Below are 27,580 nucleotides of genomic sequence, written 5' to 3' on the forward strand. Positions count from 1 at the left end.
TTCTCTATGGCTTGCACTTTTAGAATGGCCAAGTTCTAACTTTTTAAAACGACAGCCTTCTGCTGCTCTTTATGACGTGTGTCATGTTGCTTCACTCCTCCTTGAAACCACGCGGCTGTCAGTGTGGCGGGAGTCAAAGTCCACTGCTCCAACTGCTGCCTGCTTCTGGCTCCAGTAACTTCTATCCCCTGCCCGTATAGCTTGATCCTACATCCTTCAAGGGAAAATTGGGCCCACTTTCAATCTTTAGACTTTCAGGAACAAAAGACAACAATGTACCTGGCTCATTTTTTGAGTGGACAAGATGAAAACTAAGTGGAATTTCTTGTTGATATAGCAACATTTTTCGTGTCTGTTTTTCTCTCTCAACTTTTACTAGTATATTCTTATGTGTGCTGAGTATGAGATTAAAAATTCCCTTAATCTTAAAGTAAATATGGTCTCTGAATCCCTTTTTGATTGCAGGGTTCCCAGCAGCATTTGTTGTGGCCTGGGCTGTGGCACGAGCAACTCTGGCTGATGCAAGGTGAGTGAAAAAGGAGAGGTAAAGAGAGAGCTTCAGATTTTCTCAAGACTCCGTCTTCCTGCCTGGAATTGACACTTGCTGCTATTGTTAATTACATGTCCCCTCAGGGATGTCATGTACTAAATTACCTTGATATGATTGGAGGCTTTGATACGTTACCATCAGGCTATCCATCCCAGAGCTCATGGAACAGAAAGACTCACAGACCAGATTAGGATGCTTGACCTCTTTAGTTTATAATATCATTTTAGAATATATTGTGAGAAGCAAAGGGAAGGAGATGGATAAGTTAACACACAGGTTATGATGCAAGCATGTGGAAGGACAATACCACCTGGGTCCCAGGATGGGCAATATTCAGATATCCTCTCTCAATCTGTGCCACATCCGCCTTCCCCACTTGATGGTGTGGGTATGAAGACCAGAGATGGGGTTGCAGTGAGGAGAGCCACAGACAGAGGTGTCCTGGGCCAATGACACACCTTTGCTTTCTCATATTGATGGGAGGCAAGTATGCCTGGTTATAGCTGTAGTTTGCCAGCTAGTTTACTAAACAGCTCTAGGTTTTATTTGTGTTCCTTGGGCAAAGGATATGTGGGCATGGGTTTCACCAATCAGTGGCTAAATTAAGATGTCAAGAATATTGAGCGCTTCTTGTGTATCAGGGATATTTTATGCCTCAAAGATTTGGTGTATCATGATATTTACTTATTGATTTATTAAAATTTTATTTATTCATTTTAGAGAGCGATAGAGAGAGTGCAAGTGGAGGGAGGGGCAGAGAGAGAGGGAGAGAGAGAACCTCAAGCTGACTCTGTGCTGAGCAGGGAGCCCTACGGAAGGCTTGATCTCACAACCCTGAGGTCATGCACGATCCGAGCCGAAACCAAGAATGGGAGGCTTAACTGACTGAGCCACCCAGGCGCCCAGGTATATCACGAATATTTAGTGCCCAGTTATACTTATGTTTAACGCACATGGGCTCCACTTATCACCTACTTATTTGAAGTAGGTGATAAACCATCCCCCCTTTTTTTTTTTGGTCTTCTATGGCATAATTAAATGTTTTAAAAAAATAAACACACATTAGAAGTGGAATCCATCCTAGCGATTCACTAGGATTTTCAAGTAGCCTGGGGTTAATTTAAAACAGCATTTTATTTATTTATTTATTTATTTAAAGATTTTATTTGTTTGAGAGAGACTTAGATAGTGACAGAGATAGCAAGAGAAAGCATGAGCAGGGAGGAAAGGGAGAAACAGGCTCCCTGCTGATCAGGGAGCCTGACGCAGGACTCTATCCCAGGACCCTGGGATCATGACCTGAGCCGAGGGTGGAAGCTTACCTGACTGAGCCACCCAGATGCCCCTAAAGCAGCATTTTAAAGTACAGGGCAGTGATGCTGAGTGATAGTAAAGGATGCTTTTTTTCAGACTTAGGCAGACCTGAGTTCAAGTCTTGGTTCAGCTATTAGTTTTGAGACCATGGGAAACACACATGACCTCTTTGTATGTCCATTTCCTAATATAAAACAGAGATAATAATGTATAAATGACATTAATACAGACGAAACATAGCACAGAGCCTGACAGCTAGTAGGCACTAAATGGGAACATGATGAGGAAGAGTTCAGGTGCAGGTAACTCACAGGCCTAATCTGCTGCTTCTTGGTTCTCTGACAACAGATGCACTACCTGACCTCTCTGAGCTTTGTTTTCTCATCGATCAAATGTAGGTAAAATGAATATTACTCTTCACAGGGGTGTAGTAAGATTGAATGAGATAATGTATGTAGAACACTCTAGGGCTTAGAATAGTAAGTGCTAAATACTTATTAGCAAGTATTATTCCCTTAATCATTTCATTAATTTATACCTATACATGATGTCTGATCAAAAATAATGTTTTTGTTTATTGTTATTCCATTAGAAAGCAGGACTTATCCTTTCATTAATCCTAGCTGATGATATTTATCCTATCAAGGCAGTGGAACCTTGATTCTGCTAAAGTTAGAGCTTAAAAATGAGGCTGGAGATGAGATGGGGGCCAAATCTTCCAGACCTTTATAGGTCATACTATGATGGTTGGGGTTTTTTTCAGTGATAATGACAACAAATTTGCTTTTTATTAAGATCATTACCAGCATGCAGAGGAAAAATTGGAGAAAAGTAATAATAAAGATGAAGCTAGCAAGCTAGCATTTTTGAATGATACCCACATTCCAGGTACTTTCTAAGGGTTCTGCAAATATTGATTTAATTGAACTTTCTATTAACCCTGTGAGACTGAGGTCAGAAAAGTTGTACCCAGCATTGCTTTAGCCACAAGTGGTAGAGAAGGAATTTGTCTAGACAGTCAGGCTCCAGAGGCTCAATAAATACTATGGGCAGACTAGAGGTTTCTATATGATCAGTGGTATTTATTTTCTGTGGAGGAGGAGTGTTGTAGAGGGATTCCCTTTACAATATCACTGATGGTTGCTTACCCTTCAGTGGCTTAAAGACCCCCGGTAATGAGGAGTGCACGGTGGACAATGCCCATTGTACATTGGACAGTTTTTCTTACCTTCATTATATCTACCCTTTGTCCTTCTACCACTTGTAGTTCTTCCTATTCTCTTAATCAGAAATAGTCCATCACCTGTTACGGACTTTTCAATAGTTCAGTTTTTTTTTCTGAGATATGAGTTCAAGCTTGTGCATTTTTATTGCATGTGAGCATACAACGTTGTCTACTAGCACATGTGTTTCTCATTCACGTGATAAAACTATAACTGCATTTCATGGTGTTCAGAAAGGAAAACCATAACTGCAAGTACTCTATCACTTCAGTGTGTTTCAAATGCACTCTTCCCCCATGTAAAATCTTCCTTATCAACTTCCTGTAGCATTTTGTATGTAGATTCTATAATTATCCCTTTCTTATATACTATCCTATTTCTCTTGATGGGCATGTGTAACTGTCAGATTTAAAAACAACAACAACAACTATGAATTACAAATGGGCAGGAATGAAATTCTGTGTTTTACAATAGAGAACTCTCCAATGCTTGCTGATCAGTTCTTATGATTCTATTTGGCTACTTTCCTCGATTTGCTAAGTGTCTGTTGAGCAAAGATGAAGTTTGACTCAATGCAAGTTGTGAGTTACTACGAAATGTATTTTCTAATCCATTCGTTATCTGTGGCAGTTTCCCTCAGTCTCAGCCTTCCCATTTGTAAAATGAGAATATTTGTGGCTATGAGTAAGATTGAGTCTGCAGAGGCTGGATTTGAGAATCAGATAAGAGCCCATTTATGAAAGGGCTTTGGAAACTCCAACTTCTATACAAATATTACGTTGATAATTGAGGGATAATATTATCAACATTATCATCATTGCTGTATGTGTACAATGATACTGGAAATGCCAAAGAAAACTGTGTCTGCTATTTGATTTCTTGGGGGGGGGGTGGGTTGAGTTAGTAAAGAGGTAGTAGATAATGCTAATAATTTTACCCTGAGATGTGGAACCGTGTCACTTAGATTTGGAATTTTAGAGAAGGTAAATCCTAAGGCATTTTTTGGTTCAGTCCCCTCATTTGGGAGATGAATAAAATGAGACACAGAGACATCAGGTTGCATCTTCAAAGCCTGTAGCAATTTTGACTCATTCATCCATTCAACAGACATTCCAAGTCTTGAGCCCAGAAAGCAAGCAAATATATTCACAATGCATTTTATATTGAATTAGGTAATTAGTTTTCTTAGTTATCTTGTATTCTTTCTTGAAAATCATAAATTAAACCATAAACCATTAATAGTCATATATATTTTCAAGCAAAAATTATTATTTTTCAAGGAAAACAGTTTCTTGTTTTTGAGCTGAGGAATCTTTTAGGTACATAATATTTTTAAAAAATTCAACGGATACTGAATATTGCTCTAAAACGGTTGAATTAATGTAAAAAATTAAATGTAAGTTAGAGCATGTGACTCCTCTTGCAAAATATTTATTCCTATCAACTCGGAATAAAATCTTGAATTCTATAGTGCCCTGATCTGAGCGTGATAATTGGGTTAAGGGGTCATTTTATGTGTATTTTGCATATAAAATAAAACTGTATTATCACATATATGGCATGATTCCAAAATTGCCTAAGTTGATTTTTCATGGAACTTAGCTTGTCTCTAGACAGAAAGTTTTTGTGGGTTTTCTTGAGGGTAATCTGACCTACATAATGCTCTGTCACAAAGTTCAGGTAGAGAGAGACTTTGAGCATCTCCAAAGGACAAATGGGGTCTCTGCTCCTGTCTCCTAGAAGAGTTTGAGATTCTTCCTTTTCTGATCTGGCCTTTCAAAGCTAGAACTCTGATTTTCTGTGCACCTTGGCCATTTAAAGGTAAGCAGATCAGATCCAGTTTTGGAAGACACTCTAAATGCTATTGAATATACAAAGGAAGTCTTATAGTTCTAAAATTCTATCAAAAGTTATTTGGCTAAGGTAAGGTAAAAGAGTTGGATAGTTTTGATTGGACAAATGAGCTTAAAAAGTGAGTATTTTTTTTTCTCTTTCTTTTTACTTGCAAAAGCAAAACACCTTATATGATACCTTATTACCTTCCTTCTGCTCATGAAAAGGAAATGGAATGCCTGCAGGAAAGATGGGTCCTGTAATGCAAGGGCCAAGGAAAGATAGCCTCTATCATTTCTAGGAAATCTGCATGGCTCTCAGAGCTTCTGTACTTCCTCTTCTCAGATTGTGAGTTGTGGACACAATGCAGTGTTCATTTCCCTGGATGCCCCCTGCAGAACAATGCATTTCCTGCTCCCAATCCTGACTGTAGAGAGTCCTACCTTCTAGGCAGACCTCTGTGCTTCATCCTCACCTTTCAGAACTGCATTTTTACTGACACTCATTTCTGCATTTTCTAGTGTTAAAATTTCATTTACAAAGTCTGAATAGAGGGTAGTTTCTGAGCCATGTTACCAAACACAGTGTGAGCTGGGACAGGGAAGAATTAATGAAAATAAAAGGGTTAATAGCATTTTCTTAAAAAAAAATCTGAAATCTCAGTTGCCTTTCATATCAAAGAGCAAATTTGAAGCTTTGACATTGAAAACTACCAAAGTCAAGTTTTTCCTGTTTTTAGGGGTAACTGGTTTTGACCTATTTCCAAATATAAGTATTTTGCAGAGCTGGAATTGTGCAATTGAGTTGCAGTGTGTTAGGAGACACAATGATGAAATGTTATTGAGGCAAAGAGAGAAGATCGTGAAGATATTACCAAATGTCAAGGAAAAAGAAAATTTACAGATCTAGGAGTCTTGTAGCTAGTGAATCAGTATTCAATTTATATTCATATAATAATATATGCCACTTTTCATTTAGTAGAAAACCTTTTTAGGGCAGTGTGATAGATGTTCTGCACAACTCAGGAACACTCTTTTATCCTTCTTGTCTGGTTGAATAATGTGAAGCATAGACATGTGCAGATAATGCTAAGAAATGTTTAATAATGTGCAAGTGAAATTTCCTTGTCTTTGATATTTCCATGTTATGCAAACTTCAAGTCCATTGACTTTGTGGATTTCAATGTGGTGGGGCTGGAATTACGCTTTGGTCTTGAGGTCTAGTTGATTCAACTGTGGTACATCCTTCCAATGGAATGCTGTGCTACTGAGCTGTCTTGGTACTGATATCGCAAGAAATTAAAAAAATACACTGATAAAAGGAAAGAGCCAGTTGCAGAACAGAGTATACAATGCATTTTTTGTAGGATAGGGGAAAATAAGATTGTAATATTTGTATCTGTAAATGCATAAGAAAACACTGGAAGCATATAAAATAAACTCATAAAAGATGTTACCTATGAGGAGGGAGGCAGGGGCTGAGGAAGATAGGAACATGGGATGGACTGAGATGTCTCAATGGTTGTCTTTTTATACAGTTTGATTTTTGAAATGAGAATGTATTGCCTATATGGAAATATTAAAATGTAAAAATAATATCGTCATTACCTATGTACTGAAAATGTTTCACCTTCAAGGAATAGTTGAAATAGCTTTTTATTATCCAGAATTTGTTCCTAATTAATTAATTTTTAAAAGGTTTTTTAAAATGTTTTTTTATTATGTTAGTCACCATACAGTACATCCCTAGTCTCTCATGTTTCATTCCCCCTTCTGATTACCCCCCTTTTCTTTATCCCTTTCTTCCCCTACCGATCCTCCTAGTTCTTATGTTCCATAGATGAGAGAAATCATATGATAATTGTCTTTCTCTGCTTGACTTATTTCACTTAGCATTATCTCCTCCAGTGCCGTCCATGTTGCAGCAAATGTTGAGAATTCGTTCTTTCTGATAGCTGAGTAATATTCCATTGTATATATGGACCATAACTTCTTAATCCAGTCATCTGTTGAAGGGCATCTCGGCTCCTTCCATGATTTGGCTATTGTGGACAATGCAGCTATGAACATTGGGGTGCATATGGCCCTTCTCTTTACTACGTCTGTATCTTTGGGGTAAACACCCAGTAGTGCAATGGCTGGGTCATAGGGTAGCTCAATTTTTAACTTTTTAAGGGACCTCCACACTGTTTTCCAGAGTGGCTGTACCAACTTGCATTCCCACCAACAATGTAGGAGGGATCCCCTTTCTCCACATCCTCTCCAGCAATTGTTGTTTCTTGCCTTGTCAATTTTTGCCATTCTAACTGGTGTAAGGTGGTATCTCAGTGTGGTTTTGATTTGAATTTCCCTGATGGCTAATGATTTTGAACATTTTTTCATGTGTCTGTTAGCCATTTGTATGTCATCATTGGAAAAGGGTCTGTTCATATCTTCTGCCCATTTTATGATTTATTTGTTTCTCGTGTATTGAGTTTGAGAAGTTCTTTGTAGATCTTGGATACCAGTATTTTATCTGTAGCATCATTTGCAAATATATTCATTAATTTAAAAGTAACTTCTTGATAAGTTTATCACCTAGAATTAAAAAATTATCATTATATCCCTAAAATTTCTTTATAAAATTTCATTTATTGTCCCCACAATCAGTGCTAGGTGTTATCTAAGAAGAAAGAAACTGAGGCTTTTATTTATGTATCTTTCATGTATAAAAGCACTTTAAACTGCTACTTTAAGGTTTCAAGTGAAACTAGTTTTTCTCAACACTGTTCCATTTATTCCAATGTAAGAACTACATCATAAACCAGATTGAGCGAGATTGAGTCAAACCTATTTTGAATTCAGTTCAATGCAACAAATATTTGTTGACTGCCTATATGCTCTGTGTTATTCTAGGCACCTATAATACATCAGAAAATAAGAACAATGATCCCTGTTCATGGAGAAAATAAATTCTAGCTGGGGTGGGAGTGAAGCAGTGGATAAACATAGCAAATAGGTAAATTATATGGTATTGTCATTAAGGACTGCTAAAAACGAACTTTTAAAGATAAAATCATGGATTTTATGCAGATATAAAATGAGCACTTGTCAAAGATTTTTTAACTCAGTAATTATTGAAGGAAGCAGTAAGATGTTATTAACTTGTTCAAAGAAGAAATAACGAAATCACATGCCTGTATTTAGCAAAACGAACACCGAAATAAATTTATAAATGCATGCAACAATTCAGTATTCACAAGGTAAGGATCAATCACATCCCACTGAACACAACCAGTTTTCATTTCTATGCACAAAAATCATTTGCATCTCGTTTTCTGTTGCATTCCTACCAACAAAAATCACTTGCATTACTGTCAGCTTTCTATTGCATTTCGAAGGATGAGGATGACATGCATTATTGTCAGTATTCTACTGCAAGTGGAGGTATAACATAAAATTGCTGGAACTTCTGGAAGTAAGAGGACTTTATCTTTCTAGTGATAAGAAAAATGAAATATCAGGTGCACCACATTTATTTATTTAGGATTATTTCAGAGAGAGAGAGAGAGTGGGAGGGAAGGGCAGAGGGAGAGGCAGAGGGAAAGCAGACTCCCCACTGAGTGTGGAGCCTGATATGGGGATCTATCCCACAACCCTGAGATCATGACCTGAGCCAAAACCAAGAATTAGACTCTCAACAGACTGAGCCACTCAGACGCCCCCATGTGCACCACATTTAAAAGACAATAATTTTTTGTGGCTCTGGAAATGTGGTTTTAAATCTTGTTGCTGTAAAAATAAACGATATTTATAATCCTTTATAGTTAATTGTGTAGAACCCAGGACCCATTATATATATTTTTTACTGGTTTGGATGTTTTATGAGATTTCTTTTTGTTGACTTATTTTTTAATCAAGAACTTGAGACTGGAATATTCAGTAAAACTTAAAATGCTACTTAATTCTCACTGCCTATTTGCTTTGCCAATTTATTCATGAAAGTTCTTTTTTCATGTCTCAGATGCTGGGAACTTAGTGCTGGAAACATCAAGTGGATTTATCAAGCCCCAATCTTAGCAGCTATTGGGGTAAGTGTTAAAAGCCTGTGTCATGGAAAGAAAGAAAAAGGATGCTGCTAAAACCAAAAGAAAGTGTTGTCTCTCACTTTGTTCTACAAAGGTTTAGGAGACTTACATTACAGCAATAGCTGTTGGGAGAGTCTGGGCTGGGGATCATATCCATACTCATGGCAGACACTGAGATCCATGCAGAAAGCACAAACCCTCTGTTTAACCAGCTAGTACTTGAGTTTGATTCTGGGGCTTCAAAATACCTGTGAATATTTCAATATTCAATATATTGAATATTCAATAGTTCAAGCAGTTGGAAGGTCCTAAAACTCTTTCCTCTTTACATCCATTATGTTAGAGCTCCACTTTACCATTCTGATCACTTGGTAGTAGGTCAGGAGGAGGAGACAAATAGCCAGAGAACAGAGGAATTACTGAGAGAGAGAAAAATGATAGTATGATTCATTATAAAGCATTGACTAAAGTGTACTTGGCATGCTGTCCCCAAGGAGTGAAGATGATTCCCTGTGGAAACATACCCCACAGAATCCTGTCTGATAGGTCATGGGGAAAAGACTGGAGTAAGCAATGCCTATTGCGAGGACCTTTTCTGCCTGTAGGATTTCACCTGCATATTACACTGTGTGTAGTGAAAGAAAACAAAGCTACACTTCTTTGTGTCTAACATAACTCCCCAAAATGTTTATTTTTTATTTCCCTTGAAGACTTTATCTCATAAGCTTCTCCATGGTTTGATGAAGAAACTATACTTGTATTAATTCAAGATTATAAACATCTTAAAAAGAGGACCTACATTCCCATATTAACTGTTAAATCACTTGAAAGTAATGCAACAGCCCAATTTTTAACTAAATTTTTTTTTTTTTTTGGTCTTTGTTCTCTAGTTTCTCACTTTTCTCATTTTGTTTTCTACAGCATAATGCATCGCCGGGTTTGTCATTATGTTGCCGTGCTGGGCAGGGGACAGCTATTAATGGGATTGTGGTTTTGTAGGGTCTACCCAGAATCAGAGAAAAACTTATTTATGTCATAGGAAAAACGCAGAAAGATAAATAGAGAAGCTTGAAAAAGACTTCATTTCAAAAGCCCATTGAGTAAATGTTTATAGGGGGAAATAAAATGTAGAACACTTTTAGAGAAGCCAGTTTGTATCCTTGTGAAAACAGCCTATTAGCAGATTAGACCGCATTCAATGACCTAGGAGAGACTGGAAATGGACTGTGGATAAATGAATGAATGACTTTAATTTATGAACTCTTATTTTAATTTTAATGAAGTACTGCTGTCTTAGTCTAGTGATAAACCCTCCCATCAAACCATCTAGTGGTGAACTATGTCCCTGAGGAACATCAGTGAACTTAAAGATACAAAGTAACTTTATAAAGTAATGTCTGTTGTTTACTACTCTGCTTTCCCTTTTATCCAGTGATATCCTATGCTCATTTGTGCTTCCCAGCCTTTCATTTTCTTTCCTCCTAGTTTCTCCTCCACTGTGTTTGCTTGTCCATCCACTTACCATCCTTTTTTTAAGGGGATAACTCAGGTCTTACTACTTTTTTGTGTCCTCAGTGCCTTGTACTGGAATCGTGAAATAAGAGATAATTAAATATTATATGAAAATGTAGGCAAATTTAAGAACATTAGTTTGAGTTTTCATTTGATGAAAAGAAAAGACATATTAAAACTCCAAGAGATCCTTGTAAAATTCAGAATTGAAGCAAAGGACAGTGGACAAAAGTAAATCATAGGACGTCTTCCATCGAAACAGTTGATTTTTAACCAAAGCTTTGTTTTTTGTTTACAGATCTTAGTTACTCACATTGTCAACACGGATGTGAGAAGTTTATTTGCTGAGGTTTCTAAATTGCAAAGAAAAACAGTGAAGTTAGGTGATTATAGAGGTTCTAGAAGATTCCCCATTGAGGAAAGAGAGCTAGAAATGATGGTAAACTCAATGCACGTGCATTTTAAAAAAAAAGATGGAAGCCATTTTTGTCTTCTTGAATTAGATGATGATACCTCCAAAGCAAGAATTCTTAAGTGTTTTTCCAGTACCACAATATCAATTTAATCTCAAAAATCATAGTCACGATCTTGGGGTTGTGAGATGGATCCCTGCGGGGCTCTGTACTCAGTGGGGAGTCTGCTTGAGATTCTCCTCCCCCCTCCCCCCATGCGTGCTCCCTCTCTTTCTAAAATAAAGAAATAAATAAAATCTTCTAAAAAAAATCAGAGAAGTTTCAAGAGCACCTTTCTGTTCACAGAGTTACCTTTTTGTTTAAGTATTACAATTCATTTATCATAGTTCCCTTTAAGATTCCCTCCTTTTACTGTAGAACCAGTCTGTAACGGAAGAGATATGGCCCGAACCCCATCCCGGCGTTTTGAGTGAGGTGCTCCTTCCTCTCAGCTGTTCAGTATCCTGAAGCCAGGAAGGATGATGCAAATAATAACAAGCTCTGCATAGTGCCAGGCAGTGGGCACTGTTCTTAGCGCTTTATTGACAGGTTTATCTGATCTTCTAAATGAAGAAACTGCCCACGATCACACAGCTAGTGAATGGTGGAGTGGGATTCTAACTTCAGGGTCAGTGTCTCTACCTAATGAGCTCCCTGAACTTAAATAAAATCCAATATTCCCAATAGTCTAGGGAAGACCCTGTCACTTGTGCCTGCACCCTTTATGTGCAATACCTCAGCCACGTTGTTTTCCTTTCAGTTGCTTGAACCTGTCCACCTCTGCCTCCTCAGGGCTATTCCATATTCTGCGCTGTACCCCTGGAAGCCTGCCATGTGCTTCTTTCTATTCCTTGCTTTAAATGCCACTTCTTCATTGTGGCCTCCTTGATGCCTCCAATCTAAATTAGGTCGTCTGTTACAACCCATAGAGCAAGGTGAGGTTTTTCCTTCTCAAGATCATCACAATGCAGGGGCGCCTGGGTGGCTCAGTTGTTAAGCGTCTGCCTTTGGTTCAGGGCGTGATCCTGGAGTTCTGGGATCGAGCCCCACGTCGGGCTTTTCCTTTGGGAGCCTGCTTCTTCCTCTCCCACTCCCCCTGCTTGTGTTCCCTCTCTTGCTGGCTGTCTCTCTCTCTGTCAAATGAATAAATAAAATCTTAAAAAAAAATCATCACAATGCATAAAACTTTTTTTTAAATGTTTTTTATTATATTATGTTAGTCACCATACAGTACATCCCCGGTTTCCGATGTAAAGTTCGATGATTCATTAGTTGCATAAAACACCCAGTGCACCATGCAATACATGCCCTCCTTACTACCCATCACCGGTCTATCCCATTCCCCCACCCCCCTCCCCTCTGAGGCCCTCAGTTTGTTTCTCATAGTCCATAGTCTCTCATGTTTCATTCCCCCTTCTGATTACCCCCCCCTTTCTTTATCCCTTTCTTCCCCTACCAATCTTCCTAGTTCTTAAGTTCCATAGATGAGAGAAATCATATGATAATTGTCTTTCTCTGCTTGACTTATTTCACTTAGCATTATCTCCTCCAGTGCCGTCCATGTTGCAGCAAATGTTGAGAGCTCACTCTTTCTGATNCCTACCGATCTTCCTAGTTCTTATGTTCCATAGATGAGAGAAATCATATGATAATTGTCTTTCTCTGCTTGACTTATTTCACTTAGCATTATCTCCTCCAGTGCCATCCATGTTGCAACAAATGTTGAGAGCTCACTCTTTCTGATAGCTGAGTAATATTCCATTGTATATATGGACCACAACTTCTTAATCCAGTCATCTGTTGATGGGCATCTCGGCTCCTTCCACGATTTAGCTATTGTGGACAATGCTGCTACACAATGCATAAAACTTCTGATTGCTGAATGTCTGTCTTGTGCACTAAACTATAAGGTTTATGTGAACCAGAACCATATTTTCCCTAAACTTCTATGTTTCTAGTGTCTAGTAAACTTCCTGGCACATAGTGGCCACTCAATAAATGTTGAAAAAAAAACACCCGTGTACAAAGTAGATGCCCTGGGGAGCTGGTCAGAGGGAGGAGGTGAAATAAGAGCACAAGCCAAGTTCTGTATGATTACAGAACCTCTGCGTTCATTTCATGCAACCTTTTGATTTCTAGAGAAGGAAACTAAAGCCCACACAGATAAAGGTCACAGAGCTAGTGTGACAAAAGAAAACTATAACTACATTTTTGACCATGTTCTTTTCACTTGCGCTCCAATACATGTCAAGATTGTTTCTTGAATTTATGGGGAAAAGATCTTTCCATTTTTAAGGTAATATTTATAGTTTTTTAATATATTAACTCTGGATAAAATATTTGTTTTTCAGACTTGCATTATATGTAGCATGGTTTTATGTAAATAGATATGCTCCATATATACTATCAAAATTTTTTTGCAATACCTTATTTATTTAATTTGAATTTTATTTTTTTGAAGATTATTTATTTTAGAGAGAGAGAGCAAACATGAGTGTGGGGGGAGGGGCAGAGGGAGAGGAACAGAGAGAATCTCAAGCAGCCCCCCCCCCAGCACAGAGCCCAACGCAGGACTCGATCTCACGACCCTGAGATCATGACCTGAGCTGAAATCAAGAGTTGAAAGCTTACCCAGCTAAGCCACCCAGGCACTTCACTGAAACTTTTAAATATAAGTTGTATCCCTCACTTAATTCTAGCTTTGGATATTAGAATAGTAGAAATTCTATTAATTGAAATTTTGTGTATCTGGGAGTAAAATCTGATAAAATGTAATCAGAATTTCTCAGCAATATAGGAAAGGAATTTTAGAGGATAAGCATTTACAGGTTCTAATTTGAAGAAGTCCTATCAAGAGAATTGAATTTTAGACATAATCACAGACTTCAGCATAAATTTAGGAGGAACCACTTGATTTTGGAATCACAGAATCTAAAGTTATTGTGCTGTTGTTGTCTATGTTTTGTTCATATGTGTTAAAACTATGTGTTTTAAGAGAACTATGTTTAAGAGAAAGAGTCATTAGAAAACATTAATTTTTGTTCTGAAAATAAATATCTGTAAATATAACATTTGTTATTCACCTGTAACATGTTGATGTTGATTTGAGGATGATTTTTAAAAATTCTGCTATAGGATTTGGAGAGTGCATATCCCGTTCAATCAATTATCCATTCACTCATTTAACAAATCTTGATTAAACACCAAGAAGATTGTGGGTGCCGTGTGAGGCAATGGCCATGATACAGTGAGGAGATAGACACCAATTCTCCTGAAGCTTAAGCAGAGTGGGTGAGGCAAACACTTAAATGTGACAAGTGCTGTGGTGGGGCTGGAATATCTTCTGAGAAAAGCTGACCGTCAGCCTGAAACCTAGGAGTGAGCTAACCTAGTAAGGTAGGGAGAGCAGAGGGAGTGGAAGAATGATCCAGGCAAAGGGGACTCTAGGAACAAAGTCTCTGAGATAGCCTGAGGGGCCAGAAGTTTTAAGGCTGAAAATTTGAGTTCATTGTTTCAATTCATCCATGGTTCACTTTGAATACATCTTTAAATTTTTAATTGAGAAAAAATCTAATGTTTATATTTGCATTATTTAAAAACCGTATTTGCATAAAATTTTTTCCATGTGTGACTGGTTTTAATGCTTATGAGTGGTCATTTTATTCACTTCTCAGTTTCTTATTTCTTTGTTTTATCTGTACTTTGCCCAAAGTAGACCTTTAAGCAAAATTTTAGAAGTTCACATGAGAGAGACAAGGACTCTCTAAATAATTTTCTCTTAGAATTATTTCTACATCTTTTAAAATGTCATCTAAAAATCTCACCAGAAGTTTCCACTTGGTCTTGTTCTTTTTCATTCCATTTGCCCAGTGTATAATGTCACTTATACAGACTCAGATCTTCCTTTAGCACAGGAGTTTTCCTCTCATATTTTTATTGATTCGTGTAATTTATCATAATCTTTCCTACAGAGAGAGGAATAAATCTGCCTGATGATTCTCAAATCCATGTCATCTAGGTAAGCATCTCTCCCCTCATCATACGGGTCTCTGTTCCTTATCCCCCCATTTGGGAAGAGTCTTCAGTGGTTTTCTACATTGCCGAATGTGCTCTCCTGCTTTGTTAGATCTACTGTTTGCTGTTTCTAATATTGATTTTAAAACTTGATTATATTTTAGATTCTTCACAATCTTCTCTTAATCCGTCCTGCTCCTTAAGAAATTTCTGTCTCTATCTCAATCTGCTATAACTCAACTCTCTTCCATGGGCAGCATGCTGCTGTGGTTGAGTCCCCACTGGGCATCATCCAGGCTGCATGGGCCTCAGGGCTCTGCCGCTTGCTGGCTGTGCGACAAGGAGTAATTTGTGGAAGCTGTTACTCAGGTTCCTCACCCACAAAATGGGGAAAATGATGTGTTTATCTCATTGAACTGTTGTGAAGACTTAGAGTCAATTCACCTCATACACTTAGAATAGTAAATAAGTAGTTGATAACTTGGTTGCTAATTAACCTTTATTCTATACTTCCGTATGATTCAGAGTAATTATTTGGAATTTTACCCAACTGGTGTTGGAGCTATCAGTATGTGTGTGTATGGGTATATTTTGTTAACTGATCTTTTAAGGTAACAAGTTTTACCCAATCTTAGTTTTTCTTAATCTTTCCGTGATCCACTTCATTATCCTTAAATGCATCTTCTTAGTTATTAAGCAGACGTATTGGATGTGTGTATCTTCTTTAGTCAAATTTCTTCCAGGTTTCAGTATTTATTTAGTGTGGTCTACTGGCCTGAGAACAGAGTTCCTGGTCATGGGCTTTTTGATAGGGATGGAGTTTAGGGTCGGCCGGTCTCAAGCCATCTGTAATTCTTCCTTTTCCAGGGACAGGAATGACCAGTGACACTCCCCAGCTGGCACTGCTTCCACAGTGCTGCCAGCCTCAGCTCCCAGTGCTTTGTCCTTTGCACAGTAATTACACAGTATCGATTGCCACCATTTTCACTTCCAGCTGCACCGTATTGCTGGGGACTGTGGTCGTAGGGAGAGTGGAATTAATGGGGCACGACATAAGTGGCCATTCAAAAAGAAGCACTCATGTGACATCTGTTAGCAGCTCTCACTCTCTTATTGAAAAATAGTCTGCGTCTTGAGCCAGGTGTTGCTGTGGGTGAGGATGAATGGAGATCATCAGCTCTCATGTTTTGCATCTTTTTATCCTCCTGAAGAGAAAGTATAAGGTGGTCACAGTACAGACTCACATAGACATGATGGTTCAGATTCCCCCGAGAGCTGGGTAGTGTAAGTCAAATCACTTGATCTCTTTGAGCTGGCATTTCTTCATCCGTGATAAAGGGACATAAAAATGCTTGTCCCATTCATGTGAGTTAAACTTGAGTGCTCAACAAATGGCAGCTCTTACTAGCCTGAAGAATCCTTCCATCAGCTCACAGCACACCTTTGTCCTTCCTCCAGGAAGTCCCCAAGCCCTCAAGACTCAGCCCTTGGTTCCTACAGAAAGCTGTGAAATTAGTGAGAGATGAGAGGTCCCTACAGCGTAGTCAGTGGTAGGATGGCAAAGAAGGTGGCAGGACTTAAGGGCTGATCCCCCTGATCGTCTGTATCAGCGAGTGGGGCACATGAATTACCCAACAACTGCAATTCTCCAAATTCCAGAAATGGTTGAAAACTCTGCAAGATGATTTATTTCCAAGAATACAGAACTTGATGGTTCTTCTCTTCCTGCTATTGCTCTGTCACTGACACAAACCTACTCTTGGCAATCCACTTTTCCTAAGTAGTAGCCCTTTTTGGACTGCAGATGTCTTCCTGAATAAAGGGACTCCTTATGACCTGGATCTGGAGATCTTTTCTTTTTCTTCATTTTTGATCTCTTCACTTCTTTTGAGACCCTCAGACATAAAAGGGCTTATCCTACCAACACTTCCCCCCCATTTTTATTATTTTATTTTATTTTTATTTTTTTAAAGATTTTATTTATTTATTTGACAGAGAGAGAGACAGCCAGCGAGAGAGGGAACACAGCAGGGGGAGTGGGAGAAGAGTGGGGCTCAATCACAGAACACCGGGATCCTGCCCTGAGCTGAAGGCAGGTGCTTAATGACTGAGCCACCCAGGCGCCCCTCCCCCCCATTTTTAAAACCAGAACTTGATTGTCTCTGGGGGTGCACACACCTGTAATATTTTGAATTCAATCTGATTGCCTACACTGGGGGCCTTTTGTCATACAGCATCTTGTTTGTGTCTGTGTGCATCTGAGAAGTGTTTTTAAAATTTTTTTTTAACTAAAGTGTAATTAATGGACAGTGTTACATTAGTTTTAGGTGTACAACATAATGTTCTAACAATTCTATACAATACTCAGTGCTCATCAAGATAAGTGTGTTCTTAATCCCCTGTATCTATTTCATCCATCTCCTCCCACCACTCGCTTTTTCAAAAAACACCTTATACTTCACCGAATACTTTTCATATGTCATAAGAGGGACAGCATCCTCCAAACCACTCTGTTATTCCTCTCCTCTAAAATAGATGCAGAAGCTGGGAATTCATTTCCAAAAGGGCAATTGGTTATATTTATATAATAACTATTATCCTTTATCCTGCCAGTCTGCCACCGGACTTTATCTGAACTTTGGTTTGGAAATTCCCCCTGGATTCTGGCAAAACATCCTCTGGTATAGTTTCCAGTATTGTTGAAACTTTTTATCTCTGTGTCTTCATGAGGGCAATTCAAGAATCGCTAGCTGTCCAATAGCTTATCTCAGAGTCCCTCATTCACATTTGTGGAATAGGTAATTTTCAGTTTTTGAATACAAAGAAGTTCAATTTATATAAACTTTCATAAAAATCTTGAAGACTACCTTAATAATGCTTTGTAATATGACCTTCTCTTTCAGCTCAATTTTATTCTGTTTCTGAATACGGTTAGAGTTCTGGCTACCAAAATCTGGGAGACCAACGCAGTTGGGCATGACACAAGAAAGCAATACAGGTAATTGCAGGACAGGCACCCACCAGAGGAAATATTTGGGTTACTATTTAGAGTAAAGAGCAGATATTGATCTGAAATGCCTCTGAGAAGTAAATTTATAAATTTATGAATATTAATTTTCATTTGGTTTAATTGTGCAATTTATCAGAAAAGTATGTGTATTTTAGGAAAATCTAAATAACCCAAAACCTTCCTAATGTGCTTAAATTTTAAGTATTAATTAAGTATAATTTTTTTAAACTGTTCTTAGCATATTGGAATTTTCCCATAAACTCTGTGACTTCCTAGAAAATCTCTTGATATTTTGGCAGACAATTTTATCTGCATTCTTAAAATAATATGTCATAACTGAAAATAGCAAGAAAGTGGGTTTGCTGTATTGTTTCCAATCTGTCCATCAGACTGGCTCCTACCGAATATAAATTTTTAAGAACTTTCAAATGTACCAATTGAGTGAGGTCCATTATTCAGTCTTTCAAGAAGAAAAGCGCAAATTGAGTGTTTATGATCATTATCATACTATCTTAAGGGTGTGCCAACTTTTTCCAATAATCATTTTGGGAGTTTTGAATAATGGCAGTTTCTACCCAACTGGATATACACATCAAGGAGTCTGGTGGATGTGGATTGATCTTTATAATCCCAAGGCAATAGTTATTACTTTTTGTCTTGGATTATTATGAAATGCTGTCTGAGACACAGAAAGGAAGAAACCATAGTCAGCGTTTTGGTCCTGTGTCACAAACGTTCTTGAAGCCTGTCGTTGAGTCATTTCCCTCTACTGTTTAGACAACATTCACTGTCAGGAAGAAATGATGACGGGTATGGACTGGAGTCTGGAATAGGGTGCACAGTGTGAACAAACCAGCAGCTGTAGGCTCCAGTCATTTGCAATATGCTGCAAGCAGTAGTGTTATAAAGTAAATTGTGCCCAGGGGTTTCCAGTGAAGGACCTTTGCTATACTCATAGCATGTCTCATGTTACATCCCACTGATGAAGACAAAGGCCAAAGGATGATAGAACAATGGAAAATGTGAATAGTTTTTCGTTCTTCTCTGTAAAGTGGAACAGTACAAAGGTTTTTGAAAGCTGTCTATTTCTCTAGCTCTGAACTCAAGCTCTTTATTTCTCTAGTTCTGCATGATGTGAGCTTGTACTTTCACTTAAAAGTTACCCAAGAGGTTTGAGAAACTCTGGAGAGAACAAAGAGTGAATTATCTTGAAAAATAAAATAGACAATATTTTGAGTTCATTCATGGGAGATTATTTCTCAAAATAATGGAAGAGAAACATTTATCAAGGATTAAAATAATCTACTATTCAGAATTCAGAATAAATTTTAAATAATCTGGGGCCCAGAAGTTTTTAAATTTTGGAGCCATTAATTTGAATAGAGTCTAGACTAATAGTAGTCAGGGAAAGTATTTTCCAGCCAAATACGTGTTTTGTTTTGTTTTGTTTTAAATAGCTGAAACATATTTAATATTCTTACTAATGTCTGAAGTTAAGCTACAGATAGAAATATGGTGAGGAATGACTCTTTTTGGAGAAAAATGTGGGTACTTACTTGGTTGTGATTTGGGAATTCAATTTAGTATTTAGTTTCTGAGGCCTTAGATTACCAAATTTAAATACCTTCTCACTTTGTAAATAAAGGGACCTAGAAAAATGTGATTTGTGTCTCTGTCCCAGTGAAATTCTACCTATGAAGTTTAACAGTATTTAAATTTACACCCATTCATTTTTTGTACCTTTAAACTTATATTTCATTCAGTTATTACCTTTGTCAAACAAAGTTCAAATATCAAATATTCTTGCTAACAATGAAAAAAAATATATATATTTTATTTATATTTCCAAATGGTGGCACCTAAAACAGGTTTTAAACACATTCCTATGGATATTACTCTCTGAAAGACTGAAAACATCTTTCAAAGCTGAGATAGTCTCTCCTGGTGTGCATGTGCATACGCACAAGAAAGACTTTGGAAAAGTACATAGTATCCCTTCATCGATATAGTGACTTAAAACTGAAATGAATTGCCTTCAACTCAGATCATGATCTCGAGGTCCTGGGATGGAGCCCCATGTCAGGCTCCCTGCTCAGCAGGGAGTCTGCTTCTCCCTCTCCCTCTGCCCCTCCCCACTGTTCCTGCTCTTTCTTGCTCTCTCTCTTTCTCTCTTTCAAATAAATAAATAAATAAATATAATCTTAAAAAAACCTGAAATGAATTAATACAGTCAACTTTTAAGAAACTGTTTATTTTGAGATAACTGCAGAATTATATGCAGTTATAAAAGTAATACAGAGATAAAATAAAACATACAAGTAATACAGACTTGTAAAAATAATACACATATATGTAATATATAACATTTACTCAGTTTCCCTCAAAAGTAACATTCTACATAACTGTAGTTCACATCAGTTATTTTAAAACAAGAAGGATTTTTAAACACACAAGAGATTGTGTAGAAAATTAAATAATTATCAGATTTAATAACAGGGCTAATGTATTTTTTTCTCTTTTAAATTACAAGTCAATCCCCTTGCAAAGTAAGAGAAGATTACTAGGACTAGAAGAACATGGGATATGAAAAATGCAAAATTCAGAAGAAAAGAACACTTGAATGTTTTGGCTAATTTGACTTTCCATTCAATATTAGACAAAAATCGTATTTATTATTTTTTATTTTTGGAATAAATTCAACCAGTGTTTGTTATGCAGTATGATAGTAAAGACTTTAGGACAGATTTTTAGGTTGAATCCTCTACTCATTGTCTAACTTTGGGTGAATACTTTCCTTTTCTGAGCCTCTGTCCTCATCTGGACATGGGAAAATAATGGCTCTCTCACATGGTTGGCAGAATAAAAGGAGGCAACCAATACAGGAAGTGACAAGGACATGATAGCCAACAGCTTCATTGACTGAGTGCCCTTCTTGTGCCACGCAAGAGATTCAAAGTTAAGAAGACATGGTTCCTACCTGGGGAAAAAAATTTGAGAGAAAGAGAGAGAGAGATTGATTTAACTGAAGTGAGAACAGTACCAGCAGAGATGCACTTACAAAGTGTTATGTGTGTAGAAAAAAGGGAAAGATTAATTCAAGCTCAAGAGGGATTGAAAAAGGCTTAAGGGAAATACTACTTTTTTAAAAAGCTAAGTTGACTCTTAAAAGAAAAGTAGCAATTTTCCAGCACTATTCACCTGGGGAGAGAGAGATTGCAAGAACTGGGTATCTATTTTCTAAGTGGGACGCTGAGTCCCACACACCATTTGATTCCTTTATATTCCTCCCATGGCTTTGCCCTTGGACACAGAGCCACCACCATGTCTCCAGCAAGCCAGAAGGCCACTTTGAGCTGGTGCACCCCCGATCATCTCATTAGACAGCTGTGCCTTTTCAGAGAGCTGGGCTGCAAAGATGTACAGTGTGCATGAGTGACCAGATGGACGCTGAGCAAATCAGCATCCAGGACTGAGGCATGATTTGATGTGAGTGGAAAAATCCATCTTTATGAGAGAACAGACATACAGATGACCCAGGCACACACTGGCCCCGCACATGCCACGACTTCAACTTGTTCTCTGTCATTGAAGGATACATTTTAAAAGAGGATGTAATCGTAACTCTTACACAAATATAAATGAACACACTTCAAAGATTTTATTTCACTCATTAATGAAAGAACTGGTAGGCATTACACATGCTTAAAAGAGAATTATGAATGCTAAAATGAATTTACAAATGAATGCAAATTAGCAAATTGTTAACATCCACAGGGCTATAATTAGTGGCATTCCATTGGACTCAATTTGCATTTCTATGGACAGAAATTATTTGCACTGCTGCGGTAGGCAGATTTCTAAGATGCACCCCTCCCAAGATTACTACCCCCTGGTGTACATGCCTTATATAATCCTCATCTCCCACACCCCTTCTTCATCAAGACCTATGATGGGATAGTCTCTCCCTTGATTAAGTTACGTTATATTGGAAAGGTGATGGGGTAGTCACTCCTGTGACTGGCAGCCTGAAGAGAGATCCTTCTGCGGGATTTGAAGAAGTAATCTGACATGTTGTGAAGGTCTGTGGTTAAGACCTGAGGGACCTATGGCTAGGACCTCGCAGAAACTGAGAGAGACTAAATGGATATTGGTTTAAGCCACTAAATTTGTGGTAATTTGTTTCATAGCAAAAGAAAATGAATTCAATTACTATCTGGTTTTCTACAAATTAATTTTTATCTCTACAGAGTTGTGAAAGAGCCTAGTCATAGATAAAGAGATAGGGAAAACCCAGATGGCTGAGCTAGCAGGATTCCCACCAAATTTTAGTCTGACTGCTTTTACTTACTCTGCATTGAACCAAACTGTCCCTAAACGTTTACATTTGTAATATATCACAATGTGTTGTACTTCTTTCTCCCTCCTTCCCCTTTCTCCCTCCCTCTCTCCCTTCCTTCCTTCTTCTCTTTCTCTTTTCCTTCCTTCCTTCTTCCTTTCTCCCTTTTTTCTTTTCTTTCTTTCTTTTCTTTCTTTCTTTCTTCTTCTTCTTTTTCTTTCTTTCTTTCTTTCTTTCTTTCTCTTTCTTTTTTCTTTCTTTCTTTCTTTCTTTCTTTCTTTCTTTCTTTCTTTCCCTTCCTTCCTTCCCTCCTTCTTTTTTCTTTCTTTCTTTCTTTCTTCCTTTCTTTCTTTCTTTCTTTCCTTTCTTTTTTTCTTTCTCCCTTCCTTCCTCTCTCCCTCCCTCTCTTTCCTTTCTTTCCTCTTTCCTTTTTCTTTTCTTTTCTTTTCTTTTCTTTTCTTTTCTTTTCTTACCTAGTTTTTGGCTCCTAGTCACACACAACAGGAGCAGTCAAAATTAGCTTGATTTTGAGAATAGTCTCCAGGGGGATTTATCCATTCATCTTAAAGGAGGAAATGCAATTTTCTTTTCAGAGTGATGTTAACCAAGACTTCTAAAGTTCTGCAAGTGTAGTTAATGCTGTCCCCCTTTATCTGATTAGACTGAATTATAATATCATGAAGGTATTCACAGTGTCTTGCTCATATATGCAGTGATAAGAAGAGGGTAGTCACTAGTCAGGATTCAGGAGGACAAGCATATCCCAAGGAGCCCCTGAAAGCTGAAAGGATGAGTTAGATCAGAGAAATCCATTGTCTTATCAGGGATGCTGCCCTGAATGAAACAGACTTAATGTAGAATTTTCAAATTAAGTAGACAGTAGGCGAGTCAAGGTAGGAGGTGTGGGACTAGAGCAGCATAGGAGAAAGCCCATAGACCACGAGGGAAACTACTGGTGTGAGAGAGAGCAGATGGCTCTGAGCCAAGAGGAGCAGATGGTCTGGGCACTAGTGAGAGATACAAGAGGCAGAGGAGTATGAGATGGGGTAGGTGTGCAACTCCAAATGCTTAAATTAGGTATTTCAGTATGATTCTGTGGGACACCCAGCTCCTGCAGGAGCCAGAAAGATGGTTATGATAGGAAAGCGGATGTGTCTGGAAGATGATCCCTAGGAAAGCGTTAGACTGTGAGAGCTCTTATTAACTTCTGGGCCCTGTTCCATCATTTTAGAGAAAAGAAAACTGAATTACAATCATTCAGGGAGTTAATGGCAAATCTGGAACCCAAATCCAGTTCATTTAGCTTCAGTCCAGTGTGATCTCTACTCACCCACATGTCTTATTTCCAAGAAGAGAACTAAGTAAGTGTATAAGTAAGTACATAAATAAATGAGGGAAGGAAGGAAGGGAGGGAGGGAGGGAGGGAGGGAGGGAGGGAGGAAGGAAGAAAAGTAGCTGGAGGAAAGACCAGTAAGAAAGGGAGAAGGTTATAATTGTTTGAGATTACTGAGGCGTAAATGATTTGTAAAGAAGGGGATATTTGAGAAATAAAGAAGAAGCCAGATTTGACAGTTTCTTGGGTAAAAATTACAAAAGAAACAAATGATGTGCTTGGGTGTACTAGCTATCTGCTGTGCCAATGAATTACCACAAACATCCATGGCTTAAAACAATGCTCTTGCTATTTGACTGTTTCTGTAGGTCAGGAATCTGGGCATGGGTAAGCTGAGCCCCTGCGTCAGGATCTTACAAGGTTCAACCAAGATGGCAGTTAGGGCTGAAGTCTTCTTACCCTAAGACTGGGGAAGAATCCACTTCCAAATTTATGAGATTGTTGACAGGATTCAGTTTCTTGCTGGCTGTTGGCTGATGCCACCTCTCCTTGCCATCTCTCCCACTCAGTAGAGTAGCTCACAACGTGCGTACTTGCTTCATTGAGCCAAACAAAGGAGGGAGTTTGCTAGTAAAATGAAAGCTACACTCTTATGAAATGTAATCACAGAAGTGACATCCCATCATTTTGGCTGTAATCAATCAGTTAAGCAAGTTCCAGGTTTTTGTCCACACTCAAGAGGAAAGGATTAACAAGAATGTAAATACCAGCTGAGGATCATTGGGGGTCATTTTAGAATCAACCAACACCTTGGAAACCTGGGGTTCCTCCAGGTACACAAGAAGATGGGTAGGAAGAGGTAGTTAAGGGAAATAAAGTCAAATTGCTTTGCTTGCAAAAAAAAAAACCCACAAAACCTAGGACTGTAGGTATTTTGTAGAATATTTGACAGAGGATATTTGGAGAAAGTAGGAAGTATTGACCACATGCAGTTCATAAGAAAGTACGAAATGATTAATGCAGACCCAAATGTAAGAAGAAACGAGGGAGAAGTTCATTTTAAAATGAACAAAATGAGCCAAAATGTGTTCTATGAAAGTAAAGGCAGTTAACAAGGATGGAGGTAATACTTCTGTTAAGTCTCAAACATAGACGTGAAAATAAACTTGGGACAGAAAAAAAGGGCATTTCACGGCTTTATGAAAATAGTATCCGATGCCAGGAGAGTGGAAATGAGATTAGAATGATTTAAGGGACTAATCATGGGAAACGAGAATAAATGACTTAGTATGAAAGGACAGGAAGAAGAGGGAGGGGGGGAAACGCTAGCAGAAGCCACGGGGTCCAAAGAGATGGAAAAAACGCAGCCCCCGTTAGCTCGGCTACGCTTTGCTTTTTTCCCAGCAAGCTGTCTCTACTGAAGGGCACTCGAAGTTGATGAATAAAAAGGCTTGGCATTCTCTTTCAGGAAACTCGCCAAATCAACCCTGGTCCTCGTGCTGGTCTTTGGGGTGCACTACATCGTGTTCCTGTGCCTGCCCCACTCCTTCGCGGGGCATGGCTGGGAGGTCCGCATGCACTGCGAGCTCTTCTTCAACTCCTTTCAGGTAGACAGCGCCAGCTAGGAATGTGGTTCTTGCATTTTGCTTTTATTCCCCCCTTGCAGCTTTGTTCTCTGCCCCTCTGTCTGGCTTTCGTGGACCTGTCCCCAGACGGCCGTGGAAAGTCATCCTTCTCTGGAGCCTGTGCTTTTAACCTGTGACCCGGGCAGGAGCTGCTTCTCACAAACCCGCCCGGGCAGTGAGACAAGAAAGCATATTGTCGCAGCATATGTAATGCGTGCAGAGCAGCATGCGTGTATGGAGAATAAATGAAAGCCAAAGAAAAAGCAGACAGGAAAGGGGGGGGGGAAGGGAAAGGGAGACAACAAAGAAGCAAAAGTAGCTTCTACCCATTTTATCTCACTTGAAAATACGATTACCATCATTCCTCACGTGGCTTTCTGCGGACACCTAACTTCTCCTCCTGGCTACCCGCTTGCTGCCTCCCACTGCTGCCTTAAATCTACTCTTCTTTGTCCCTTACCCACCAGAAGTACCAGAGGTTTCCCACTGCACTCAGAATAAAATCCAAATGCCATTTGCTGGCGTGCACAGCCCTCTGTGGCAGGGACCCTGTCTGACTGTGACGTCGCGTTCCATCATGGTCCTGGTTGCCCGCTAAGTTTGAGCCCCACTAGCGCTTCCACACTTTCTGTTCCTTGAGCTCATTCCTGTCTCAGGAGCTCGGACTTACTGTTCCCTTTGGAAGGCGCTCCCCGCTAATAGTCACAAGGCTTGGCTGCTTCTTGTCACTCACACCAGCTTAAATGCCATTTCTTCAACACAGTCTTCCTTGAGTTCCCCATTCAAGGTATCTTCACCATTCTTCTCTTTCACACCACTTGCTTGGCCTGCATAGCCCTTATTATCTTATATTTTTCGAGTGTGGCTAGTTGTTTATATTTTACCCATGATCTGTATTTCCTTCTAGAATGCAGCTCTAAGGGAACAGGGACCTTGTCTGTCTTGATTGAATTGTTTATCCCTGGCATGCTGAGCAGTTTGTCCTGTAGAAACTCAATAAATATTTTTGAATGAGTGAACTAAAAGTTTCTTTGTCTTTTTACCATATAATAGCCTATGTCTGTAGTTTCCAGCATTCACAGTGTATAAATATCTCTTACCAACCAGGAGATATTCTGTGATCTTTGAGTGACAACATAAATGAAGCTAATATCATAGAAATCAGTTATTTGTGTGTCTTGGGGTGTTTTATTCAGTTACTTGTTTGGGTCAGCTGACACCAAGGAAGGATCTCAGACAAATATAATATAAACTTAAAGTTTTGGAAACACCGGGAGAGAGTAGTTCATATAGTTTCCTGAAGGAAGCATAACACAACCCAGTTTTTCAATGTATGTATTGTGATACAAGACACCTCAGTGCTGTGATCGTCATGAGCTGTCAGCAGGTTAATCTTCTTTTTTGTTCTGCAGGGATTCTTTGTGTCTATCATCTACTGCTACTGCAATGGGGAGGTAGGTAGTCCCCGGGACGTCCCACGGTCCAGCTCTGAGTAAGCTTGTAAATGGCCATCATGGGACCTGAATCTCTTTAGGATCCCCAGGAATTACAGGAAAAAATGAGCAGGCAGAAAGGAGATATGTCAATCATAAATGATTCTGAGATAGCAAGAATTAATGTAAATAAGCTAGAGTCTTTCTCTTCTAACACTTTTCAATGTTAATTCAATTGGAAACTCTGATAGCAAAAACCCAACTTGTTGGAATGTAAATTGATACTTGGAAGGACAGTGAATTTCATATTCCAGTTAATACTGAAACTGATATTCAATTTCAAATTCTATAAGAAAGTAAGAAAAAAAGTTTTCTTGGGACAAGAAAGAATACTTTGATATTTTTAAAACCATACAATGGTGACAGGATGCTTTCAGTTCACGCAGGAGCTGGCGGGAGAGAGGTAGCCCTACCGTTCTTTTGGGTGACACCATGCTTACCAGATTTCCACTGTTTTCCACGGAACTTCCAGATAAGCTCCTTTTTGGGAAATGGCAATAGCAGTAGAACTGAATCTTCAACCACAGGTTGGAAACAAGAGCCCCACCCCATTAATAACGCATTCACAGTGCCTGCTTTTCATGATAAAAGCTTCTTTCCCATTTTTTCCTCCTTCAGTATGACTATGCAAAAAAGATAGTATTACATTTCAGGTTGAGTACCTTCCATGCCATTCCTCAGCCACAGCTGGCCCTATTTATCTGTCCTTCTCTTCCAACCCAGAATCCTCTTTTCCTTCTCCCACTAAGTCAGAGATTTCCTTCCTTTCCTCCTTCCCTCCCTCCCTTCCTTTCTTCGATTTATTTGTTTGGCGGGGGG

General features: G+C 38.7%; 1 protein-coding gene across 1 annotated transcript in view; it reads left to right on the forward strand.

Moving 5' to 3' along the window:
- The window catches only part of PTH2R (parathyroid hormone 2 receptor), an 87,561-nt gene that overhangs the window by 58,085 nt on the left and 1,896 nt on the right, over positions 1 to 27,580 (forward strand). The window contains exons 8-12 of the mRNA XM_034655080.1: positions 466 to 526; positions 8,923 to 8,989; positions 17,868 to 17,962; positions 25,112 to 25,250; positions 26,681 to 26,722. Coding sequence (XP_034510971.1) covers positions 466 to 526; positions 8,923 to 8,989; positions 17,868 to 17,962; positions 25,112 to 25,250; positions 26,681 to 26,722 — 404 coding nt within the window. The remainder of the gene's footprint in view (positions 1 to 465; positions 527 to 8,922; positions 8,990 to 17,867; positions 17,963 to 25,111; positions 25,251 to 26,680; positions 26,723 to 27,580) is intronic.

Source organism: Ailuropoda melanoleuca, chromosome 2, assembly GCF_002007445.2.
Source record: "Ailuropoda melanoleuca isolate Jingjing chromosome 2, ASM200744v2, whole genome shotgun sequence".
Lineage (NCBI taxonomy): Eukaryota > Metazoa > Chordata > Mammalia > Carnivora > Ursidae > Ailuropoda > Ailuropoda melanoleuca.